The sequence below is a fragment of the Photinus pyralis genome, unplaced genomic scaffold, assembly GCF_008802855.1.
Source record: "Photinus pyralis isolate 1611_PpyrPB1 unplaced genomic scaffold, Ppyr1.3 Ppyr1.4_LG9, whole genome shotgun sequence".
NCBI classification, from domain to species: Eukaryota; Metazoa; Arthropoda; class Insecta; order Coleoptera; family Lampyridae; genus Photinus; species Photinus pyralis.
In genome coordinates, this window is record NW_022170878.1 from 16,459,360 (window position 1) to 16,471,599 (window position 12,240).

Below are 12,240 nucleotides of genomic sequence, written 5' to 3' on the forward strand. Positions count from 1 at the left end.
CACAAAATATTTCAAATAAATTTAAAAAAAGAACATTTTGGGGGTTCATTCCCCCCAGACCCCCCTGTTCTACATCCCTCCTCAAAATGTTTAGTATCCTCGGAGTAAACGCATCACCGGAGGGTCTGGGGGGGTATGGAATATCCCCAGTAAAAACAAAGAGTCAATTACCTGCAACTGACAAAACCTCACTGAGGAGTATTCCAGAGCCCCGGTTCAAAAGTCCCTCCTCAAAATGTTTAGTACCCTGGGGGTGAACGCATCCGAGGAGTGTAGGGGCATGAAATACCTCTCAGGAAAAAGAAACAGTGAATTACGTGCAACTGACATAAAGACCTGCGTCCACTGGGGGTATGCCATACCCCCCAAAAAGCTACATTCAAATGACCTCTAGCGACAGAATAAAGAACTACGAAGAAAGATCTATAAGCTACCGCGAATTTATAGAAAAAATATCAAAAGTTTCCAGAATGAAGCTGTAGCGGGCGGAGTTTTCGTAGTACCCGATTCTGCCGCTAGTGTTTTGTTCGGCCACGCCTTCTCAGTTTGCAAAGCGCTGTCGATGAGGATGGTTGCGTCCGCACGCAGGGAATTTTTGTTACAAGAGCTCTTTTGTCCAGCCGTCGTCTTGGTGATATGGTTACGACCCGCAATAATCAAGCCACTGAAAGACGCCATCCTCGCCCCGCGTCAAAAAGGCTCGCGAGTCAAATGTGAAAACAATGCTCATTTGTTTTTGCGATGCAAAAGGGATTGTGCACTTGGAATTCGTCAGACCGTCAACCAGGATTTCTACTTGGAGATTCTCAAGAGGTTATCAACAAAGGCGCACTTTGATATCAGGAAAGCTGAAGCCATACAAATCCCGTAAGGCCCATCTACGTACTTTAAACAATTTTACCATAAATACGAACTAGAAGCATCCTGAATCCAGACAATTTCTATGAGATTATCGAGGCATTTGAAGAAAATTGCAGAAAATTTGGTTGTTTATCAACAAAGGCGCACTTTAACATCAGGAAAGCTGAAGCCATATAAAACCCGTAAGGCCCCTCTACGTATTTTAAACAATTTTACCATAAATACGAACTAGAAGCATCCTGAATCCAGACAATTTCTATGGGATTATCGAGGCAATTGAAGAAAATTGCAGAAAATTTGGTTGTTTATCAACAAAGGCGCACTTTAATATCAGGAAAGCTGAAGCCATATAAAACCCGTAAGGCCCATCTACGTACTTTAAACAATTTTACCGTAAATACGAACTAGAAGAATCCTGAATCCAGACAATTTCTGTGGGATTATCGAGGCAATTGAAGAAAATTGCAGAAAATTTAGTCGTTTATCAACAAAGGCGCACTTTAATATCAGGAAAGCTGAAGCCATATAAAACCCGTAAGGCCCATCTACGTATTTTAAACAATTTTACCATAAATACGAACTAGAAGAATCCCGAATCCAGACAATTTCTATGGGATTATCGAGGCAATTGAAGAAAATTGCAGAAAATTTGGTTGTTTATCAACAAAGGCGCACTTTAACATCAGGAAAGCTGAAGCCAAATAAAACCCGTAAGGCCCATCTACGTACTTTAAACAATTTTACCATAAATACGAACTAGAAGAATCCTGAATCCAGACAATTTCTATGGGATTATCAAGGCAATTGAAGAAAATTGCAGAAAATTTTGTTTTTTATCAACAAAGGTGCACTTTAATATCAGGGAAGCTGAAGCCATATAAAACCCGTAAGGCCCATCTACGTACTTTAAACAATTTTGCCACAAATACGAACCAGAAGAATCCTGAATCCAGACAATTTCTATGGGATTATCGAGGCATTTGAAGAAAATTGCAGAAAATTTGGTTGTTTATCAACAAAGGCGCACTTTAATATCAGAAAGGCTGAAGCCATACAAATCCCGTAAGGCCCATCTACGTACTTTAAACAATTTTGCCACAAATACGAACTAGAAGCATCCTGAATCCAGACAATTTCTATGGGATTATCGAGGCAATTGAAGAAAATTGCAGAAAATTTGGTTGTTTATCAACAAAGGCGCACTTTAATATCAGGAAAGCTGAAGCCATATAAAACCCGTAAGGCCCATCTACGTACTTTAAACAATTTTACCGTAAATACGAACTAGAAGAATCCTGAATCCAGACAATTTCTGTGGGATTATCGAGGCAATTGAAGAAAATTGCAGAAAATTTGGTTGTTTATCAACAAAGGCGCACTTTAATATCAGGAAAGCTGAAGCCATATAAAACCCGTAAGGCCCATCTACGTACTTTAAACAATTTTACCACAAATACGAACTAGAAGAATCCTGAATCCAGACAATTTCTATGGGATTATCGAGGCATTTGAAGAAAATTGCAGACAATTTGGTTGTTTATCAACAAAGGCGCACTTTAATATCAGGAAAGCTGAAGCCATATAAAACCCGTAAGGCCCATCTACGTACTTTAAACAATTTTACCATAAATACGAACTAGAAGAATCCTGAATCCAGACAATTTCTATGGGATTATTTTTTTTTCCTTCCAGAGCTGTGATGGCCCCTGAAATTACGTAAAGTGATTGATAAATTGGATTGTAGTGTTTTAAAATGATCCGTCCTATACAATCTGAGCGAGGTGAGGGTGCGCAGCCGCGGAAAACCGAGCTCCTGCCCCATAAAAGAAAGATTTGTTCACATGTAACAGTTTCGTGTATAAATCTAGAACGAAGACATGATAATATTTACGTGTGTCTCCGTCGAGTGCCACGCTATACTGGTTAATGCGAAAGATTCGATCTTCGCGTGCCAAAACAAACAGGGGCCATAAAAAGTCCCTTTTTACCACTATAATAAAGAACATAATGCCCCATTTCGTGTACCGGTGAAAAAGTTATTTCCAAACACACGTATCCATTATGTAAATGGTATGTGAAAGTGAATGAAAAGTATTCCCTGATAATCTACGAAGATCGCCGTTCGACATGCGAACATTTCATCACACGAGCACGAATTTCTATCTCTGTTTGTTTGTTCTTGCATTAAAAAGAATTTCGATGCATATCGGTGGTTTTTTATGGATTTATAACATGCTGTTAAACCGGTCTCGGTTAATTACACATTCTCGCACAAGGGCAACTATTTATAGCCTTTATAAACATGAATATTCCGAATTTTCCACTTTGACGTTAACGAGTCTTTCTGCACTTGCGTTTTTGACGCCCCGCGTGCCGAGTTTCGCTGCGCTGGTCGGCATTTCGTGTGCCGGAAGTGCAGAGGTGGACCGTTCTGCCGAATATGGACCGTTTTTACCTGCCCACTTAACGTAGGTAAATGGTTTCGTTGAACTCGACTTGCTCTGGAAGACGATGCACTTCCTTGACGAATGTCGACTGTCTTCAAATCATCAGCGGACAGACAGACGGAAATGTCATCGTGCACCTCGTCGTGCACTTTTTCTCAACTTTTGGTTTGTCTTTGAAGAAAAAAGTCGGTTTAATACCTATCTTGATTTTGTATCTACAACCATGTCCATTTGGTTGAATACCTAAATTCCTGGGTTAAATTTAGTTTCTCCGACCAAAATATGTTACCCATTTTATTATTTATGGACCAATTTTCTTGAAAAAAAGACTAAACTCTATGACATCAAGCCCACGACGTGATCCACCTGCATTTTTGGTAACTCAAATATATATGTCAAATTCGTTATTTATGCACCAATTTTGTTGGGGAAAAAACGAGGAAAAACCAAACTCGATTGCTCGATTGGTACCCAAGAAGTGAACCATGTGTATTTTTGGTGACCAAAATATTTTTTTCCCCAAAATCACTATCTATGTACCAATTTTCTTGGGAAAAAGACCAAACACGATTGCTAAATGCCCAATAAGTGATCAATGTGTACTTTTGGCGACCAAAATATCATCAAAAAATGTCAAAATCGTTATTTAAGTACCGATTTTCTTGGAAAAAAGCCTAAAGTCGATTACTCGAAACCAAAGTGATCCACGTGGATTTTTGTCGACCCAAATATTTTGCCCATTTTATTATTTATGGACCAATTTTCTTGCGAAAAAGACTAAACTCTATGACATCCTGCCCAAGACGTGATCCATCTGCATTTTTGGTAACTCAAATATGTCAAATTCGTTGTTTATGCACCAATTTTCTTGGGAAAAAAACGAAAAACCAAACTCGATTGCTCAATTATAGGTACCCAAGAAGTGAACCATGTGTATTTTTGGTGACCAAAATGTTTTTTTTACCAAAATCACTATCTATGTACCGATTTTCTTGGAGAAAAAGACCAAACACGATTGCTAAATGCCCAATAAGTGATCCATGTGTACTTTTGGCGCCCAAAATATCATCAAACACTATCAAAATCGTTATTTATGTACCGATTTTCTTGGAGAAAAAGACCAAACACGATTGCTAAATGCCCAATAAGTGATCCATGTGTACTTTTGGCGCCCAAAATATCATCAAACACTATCAAAATCGTTATTTATGTACCGATTTTCTTGGAAAAAAGCCTAAAGTCGATTACTCGATACCCAAGTGATCCATGTGGATTTTTGCCGACCCAAATATTTTGCCCATTTTATTATTTATGGACCAATTTTCTTGCAAAAAAGACTCAACTCTATGACATCCTGCCCAAGACGTGATCCATCTGCATTTTTGGTAACTCATATATGTCAAATTCCTTATTTATGCACCAATTTTCTTGGGGAAAAAACAAACTCGATTGCTCAATAGGTACCCAAGAAATGAACCATGTGTATTTTTGGCGACCAAAATATTTTTTTTTCCCAAAATCACTGTCTACGTACCGATTTTCTTGGGAAAAAGACCAAACACGACTGCTAAATGCCCAATAAGTGATCCATTTGTACTTTTGGCGACCAACATATCATCAAAANAGTAATAGTAATAGTAATAGTAATAGTAATAGTAATAGTAATAGTAATAGTAATAGTAATAGTAATAGTAATAGTAATAGTAATAGTAATAGTAATATATATTTCGTTGACCCATTCAATAATTACAATTGTTTGGTCGCGTCAGATAGATATGAAAAATTTTAAAAATATTGTAACAAAAAAAAATGTATAAAACAACACAGTAACACAATAAGAACAAACAATTTACATCGAACATGAAGTAGTAAGCATGTATTCAATAGCTACCCAAGAAGTGAACCATGTGCATTTTTTGGTGACCAAAATATTTTTTCCCCAAAATCACTATCTATGTACCAATTTTCTTGGGAAAAAGACCAAACACGATTGCTAAATGCCCAATAAGTGATCCATGCGTACTTTTGGCGACCAAAATATTATCAGAAACTGTCAAAATCGTTATTTATGTACCGATTTTCTTGGAAAAAAGACCTCGCATCGGCTTCGGGTTTTCGTTAATGAAAACCTATCCGTTCCATATGTGCAACTATCAAAACCTAACTTTGACATCACTTCATTGCTTAAAATCGATCAAAATCGTTATTTATGCACCAATTTTATTGGTAAAAAGACTAATCTCTATGCCTTCCTATCCAAAGAATGGTCCATATGCAGTTTTGGTAACCAAAATAAGCTCAAAAATAAGTATGTCAAAATCGTTATTTAGGCACCAATTTTGTTGGGAAAGGAATAAACTCTATTGCCCCTTGCTTAAGAGTTGATCCACACCCATTTTTGATAACCAAAATATGTCAAAATTTCTACCTCAATTTTCTTGGGGAAAAAAACAAAGTCGATTTCTCGAATCCCAAGCAGTGACCCATGCGTATTTTTGCCCAAAAAAAGTGTGAAAATCGTTATATATGTACCGATCTTCATTTTTCTAAACAAAAAACTACTTTCCTGACAGCTAAGCTTCTTTCTGTGCCGTCATTTGTCATAGCTAGGTAGGTAGATAATTATAAAAAGCGCCCTAGTAACAAACGGCGTTTTTTTTAATGTCTTAAGTAAATGTTTGTTTGAATCGTGCCACCTTTATTTTTGAGAAACGTACCTTGCAAGGCCGGGCCCGACGGGAGTTATCGGAAACGGAACCCTGATATTTCCGTAAAGATCAAATGAATGCTAAGTACGAAAGGTTATGGATAACAAACGAATAGCGCCGCCGATAAGCCTTATCGAAAAGGTCGCTTTTTCTCGGGATTTTTCTTTTACTGCCACAAATAAACGGGCAAAGCGTGTCAATTGAAGTGTCCCAAACAGAATTTGGATATACTCCAGATATTTAAATGTGACTCACATGCACACACAATGAGTCGGAAACTTACGACATACCCTTCACGTTTAATTTTAAAGGTAGCGGCGGACACCTTCGATTTTCCAATTGGCAATTTCGTAAAGAAAAACAAATCTCATTGAACTGCACTCGTTGGCCTTGACGGGTCATCGTCCGGCCTACCGTGATAAAACATCGATAAATTACTTTAAATACCGGTTTCACTGCCAAATTTTTAGAAAAGCCAACCCAATTCCGACAACAAGTCAATCCGTGCGGGTGCAACCCCGACCCGGTCACTTTTTATCAGCTCGCGCTTATCAAAAAGGTCTGCCCCGGCCCGAACCGGGATGCAGGAGGATTGATGACAGGAGTTCGTACTAAGGGCAACTTAACCCCCAAAATTGAAAAGGTTAAACAATTGTTTACTCACCCTAACGCTTCCCTGTTCGCCCTCTATTCTCGGACGTTTGTGTGATCCATCCCCGTTGAATGCCATTTTAAAATTGTGTACCCAACAAACAACCACTCAAAAAACTGAACTAACTAACACAACGGCACACACGGAACTACTGTCCGTAGTAATTTTTTCTTGTTTGTAAAATGGCGACGGAATAACAAACGATCGCGCCGACATCTGTTGCCGATGAGAAACAATTCGATCCGCAAGTTCCTAATTAATTATGCGTTAATTACAGAATGCATGTGCAACCTAGGCAGCCTTTACGTAACACTTGTTTCAGTATTGAGGAATTTCCGTATCTATTATTAGTTTTCGAGGTCAGAGCATCTGTTGTTTATATGACTTGGAGTTGTCCACCTGCGTAGGCAACACATCATGCACCACTCTCGTCTGTGCACCATACAGGGTGTTCGTTTGAGTGGTGCTAAAAGAGACGTAAACTGTTGACGTAGAGACAAGTTTTCTGCTACCCTTTAGAAGTTATATTTCTCTAGTAGCCCTCTGGCGTCTGGATAGATGTCCTCTTGTTAGGCGGGTGGGTGGAGAGCTAGAGGGGCGAAACTCCTTTCTTCGAACATGGAGATAGATCAACTTAACAAACCAGAGGGAGCGTCCCAGAACACCCCTCAACCCATGCACCGCGAGCCTTAACAGCACACCAAACCACGAAAACGCATCATTCGTAAAACCCACTTTGAAATCAAAAAACCTCTAAAATGATCTAAAAGACTCTGGGATACTCTCCAAGACTTTTGATTGGTGGGATACTCACAAAAAGCGAACTCGGCCTTTAAAAATTCTTAAAAACCAAAATATCCTAAAGGCATTGAAGATTCCTCGAGACTGAAGGCGACTCCAACCACCCTTGATACGCTCACGGACAAGGCACGTGCCGGCTTGGGGGTTCTTAGAAATTTCTGTAGAGCATCTTTTCTCCCTCACAGACCCAATATGTTTCGACCAAGACCGTCGGCTTTCCGCCTCTAAAAAAGCTTGCAATGTAGGTAGTGGATGACCTATGTTCGTTCTGGAGCAGGAAGTGACGTCACACCAATCAGAGACGAGCACGTGACGTCACAGCCAATCAGAGACGAGCACGCCCCCCTATGCCCCTCCTCTGGCTTATTTGGTTACGCGCTAACTTTCTATTCCAGGTATCGTTGGTTCGATTCCCAACGCAGATTAGAAAAAAAATTTGTCTATAGCAATCACGTGACCGATGACGCGGGTCCAAAATAACATCAAAGATGTCGGATGGAGCGTGAGAGGTAGACAGATAGATGGTCCAAAATGGCGTCCAACAAAATGGCGAGATTAGAGACTAATAAAATGGCGACCGATCCAAGATGGCGGTTCCAGTGGCTAATAATAATAATAATAATAACGTATATTGTGTAAATAAAACATTCAAAGTTTTTAACACTCGTCAACCGAAAACAATTACAGAAAAAATATGTGAGACGAACAATATCACAGGTTACAATTACTATATATCACAACTTAATCACAGAGAACAGTGTCACCGAAGTCAGAAAAATCATTTGTTAAAAACTCCTTGATGCTGTAAAAAGCTTTTGCAGTTAAGGCTTAATTTAAATTGGAATAAGTTAAGTTGTTTAATTTGAGAAGATAGGACGTTGTATAAATGGCGACCGATCAAAGATGGCGACTTTAGTGACTAATAAAATGGCGACCGGTCTAAGATGGCGGCTTTAGTGGCTAATAAAATGGCTCCTAACAAAATAGCGGGATTAGAGACTAATAAAATGGCGACCGATCCAAGATGGCGGATTTAATAACTAATAAAATGGCGACCGATCCAAGATGGCGGATCTAGTGACTAATAAAATGGCGCCCAACAAAATGGCCGACCACGCCGCTCATTGGCTGTAACGTCAGAGGGGGCGGCCCCTAAAGGTTCCGCCTACCGTAGGGGGGCGTGCTCGTCTCTGATTGGCTGTGACGTCACGTGCTCGTATCTGATTGGTGTGACGTCACTTCCTGCGCCAGAACGAACATAGGTCATCTACTGTAGGTTACGGCCCTTCTTCCATTGTTATGATTATATTTTTCCTATTACTCTTTGAATCCACCGCACCTCCTTTCTCCTGCTGTCGCGGTCACAAATTCCGGTGGTAGTCCTTCCGGTCCAAGATCCTTCTAGTGGGTGACTTACAAGAGTAAAATCAGGGTATTACTGTTTCGAATGCTCTGCTGAAGACCTTTGGCCAAGTGCTTGGGGCACCGTTTCAGATGGAAGCCGGCAGCTTTCTTTTCGCCGTCTCCAGCACCTCGGCGTTTGTAACTGCTACCCCAGTGTCTGGCACTCCCACTGGGGAATCCCTCGTTGGTTTACTTTAGATTGGAAAATGTCCCCTATCTCGATGTCCGGTTGCCACCCCTTGCTCCCTCCTTCTTCCTGGAACCTGGAACGGTGGTCACATCATTATAAGCTCATCGAGATGGCGCTAAAGAACAAAGAGTTTTAAACTCACTAGATATAGAAAGTACCGCAATCATCCTCCATTTTTGGGCAAATTTGCTGCCAACTTAAAAAAATTGACAAATAAAATCTGAATAGCTGTAATTTTTTATAACCTAACTTCATAGTACTGTCATGTTTTATAAAAATATATAAAGATATCTCCAAACAGGTGGAACAATCCCTAACATTTAAGTTACTAGAATCTGGTAACTTCCGCCATTTTTGGGCATAAATCATGCGTTCTCTCTCTAACACACGAGCCCAATGGATTGCGGTACTTTCTTTATTTAGTGACTTTAAACAGTTTAAATTTGAATTCGTCCTTGCGGCCGCGCTGTTAACCAAAATGGGATCCACCCTTATGGTTAGGCAACACGCCTTTAAATCTGAAACAAAAATATGATATGCTCTGTATATAACCAATCGACCGTTTTGCGCAGATGCCGAATACTAGGGGATTTTCGCAACGAAGCTAGGGGAAAATGAAGAAGATGGCGACGAGGTCGACGGAAGGCTCTTATATCCTTGATTATTTAACCATTTTATTCTTTCTTGTAGTAGCTATTAAGGGGGGCTCTCTTATTTGATGTTTCGATGTCTGTGTGTGCGAGCTAATATAGTTCGATCTTTCGCTGTATCTGTTGCCTACTCGTCTCGTGCGGATTGCAGTTCTTAGCATCTTAGCAATACGAGTAGGGGCCCTCTCATTAATTTTTGCACTATTTAAAATATGTTCTGCTTGAGAGATAAGCGATTTTCACATGAATGCTTGCTATTGGTATTCTCACATGTACTTTTCGTGTTAAATTAATTTATGTTAACTTAAGGCTGGAGGAGAGCCCAGAGCTGGGTAGTGCTTTGAGAAATAGTGTTTGCTAAAGGACTTCAATTACTTTTAGTGCTTAGAGCTCTGTGCTTCAATTACTTTTCTAATTCAGGAAAAAGTGCTTCAATTACCAAGCACTTTTTAAAAGTGCCTTCCTTTTTTACCAAAAATCGACTACACCAAAATTTCTCTGGAAAACACTTTTTCTCACTAATTTTGGTGCGTAGAATCCAAAACGATTCGTACTTCTTCGATCAGGCCCCTCAATCAAAAGTTATGGGCAAAAAAAATTCCTGTTGGATATATCCCCTTCATCCCCCCCGTAAATACGCCACTGGAATCCACCGCACCTTTCTCCTGCTGTCGCGGTCACAAATTCCGGTGGTGGTCCTTCTGGTCCAAGATCCTTCTGGTGGGTGACTTACAAGAGTGAAATCAGGGGATTACTGTTTCGAATGCTCTGCTAAAGACCTTTTGGCAAGTGCTTGGGGCACCGCGTCAGATGGCAGTCGGCAGCTTCCTTTTCGCCGTCTCCAGACCTCGGCGTTTGTGACTGCTACCCTAGTGCCTGGCACCCCCACTAGGGGATCCCACGTCGGTTTACTTTGGATTGGAAAAAGTCCCCTATCTCGATGTCCGTTGCTCCCTCCTTCTTCCTGGAACAATTTTATAGTCTCGGTGGTCACTCATTATAAGCTGATCGAGATGGAGCTAAAGAACAAACAGTTTAAATTTGAATTCGCCCTTGCTGCCGCGCTGTTAACTAGAATGGGATAATTCACCCTTATGGTTAGGCAACACACCTGTACATCTGAAACAAAAATATGATATGCTCTGTATATAACCGTTTTGCGCAGATGCCGCACACTAGGGGATTTTCGTAACGAAGCTAGGGCAAAATGAAGATGATGGCGACGAGGTCGACGGAAGGCTCTTATATCCTTGATTATTTTGGTGGTGGTGTTTTGAAGGTGTATTTACAGGTAGTAACCATTTTATTCTTTCTTGTAGTAGCTATTAAGGGGGGCTCTCTTATTTGATGTTTCGATGTTTGTGTGTGCGAGTGGGTCATACGGTCTCCGTGGAGTAGGTACCTAATATAGTTCGATCTTTCGCTGTATCTGTTGCCTACTTGTCTCGTGCGGATTGCAGTTCTTAGCATCTTGGCAATACGAGTAGCGGCCCTCTCATTAACATTTGTACTATTTAAAATATGTTCTGCTTGAGAGATAAGCGATTTTGACATGAATGCTTGCTATTGGTAGTCTCACATGTACTTTTCGTGTTAAATTAATTTATGTTAACTCAAGGCTGGAGGAGAGCCCAGAGCTGGGTAGTGCTTTGAAAAAAAGTGTTTGCTAAAGGACTTCAATTACTTTTAGTGCTTAGAGCTCTGTGCTTCAATTATTTTTCTAATTCAGGAAAAAGTGCTTCAATTACGAAGCACTTTTTAAAAGTGCTTGGAGCTTCAAACCCTATAAACTGCTTGAAGCACTTTCATTCAATTTCGAGCACTTATAAAGAGCTTCAAGCACTTATAAAGAGCTTAGTGCGTAGAATCCAAATCAATTCGTACTTTTTCGATTAGACCTCTCAATCAAAAGTTTTAGACCATTTTCGAAAAAAAATTCAAAGGGCTGTAACTTTTGAACTAGTAGCCCAATCTTGGAACTGTTTGAAATTATGGATTCTACAGGCCACATTCTATAAAAAATTTTTTTTCCGGGTCGATCTGAGACAAATTTTTTTGAGGATCTCAAAAAAAGGCAGTGTATAAACCTTCCTTTTTTACCAAAAATTGACTGCACCAAAATTTCTCGGGAAAACACTTTTTCTTATTAAATTTGGTGCGTAGAATCCAAAACAATTCGTACTTTTTCGATCAGACTTCTCAATCAAAAGTTATAGACTAGAAACTAATTTCGAAAAAAAATTCAAAGGGCTGTAACTTTTGAACTAGTAGCCCAATCTTGGAACTGTTTGAAATTATGGATTCTACAGGCCACATTCTATAAGAAAATTTTTTCCGGGTCGATCTGAGACAATTTTTTTTTCGGGGCTCAAAAAAAGGCAGTGTATAACCTTCCTTTTTTACCAAAAATCGACTACGCCAAAATTTCTCGGGAAAACAGTTTTTCTTATTAATTTGGGTGCGTAGAATCCAAATCAATTCGTACTTTTTCGATCAGACTTCTCAATCAAAAGTTATAGACTAGAAA

The 12,240-nt window shown here is 39.7% G+C and overlaps 1 protein-coding gene across 1 annotated transcript in view; it reads right to left on the reverse strand.

Annotated features, from left to right (window-relative positions):
* LOC116180735 (heterogeneous nuclear ribonucleoprotein L-like) overlaps window positions 1–6,956 on the reverse strand; it is a 124,082-nt gene extending 117,126 nt beyond the window's left edge. Inside the window, exon 1 of the mRNA XM_031500853.1 lies at window positions 6,681–6,956. Coding sequence (XP_031356713.1) covers window positions 6,681–6,746 — 66 coding nt within the window. The 5' untranslated portion in view covers window positions 6,747–6,956. The remainder of the gene's footprint in view (window positions 1–6,680) is intronic.
* Window positions 6,957–12,240: the final 5,284 nt, after the last annotated feature.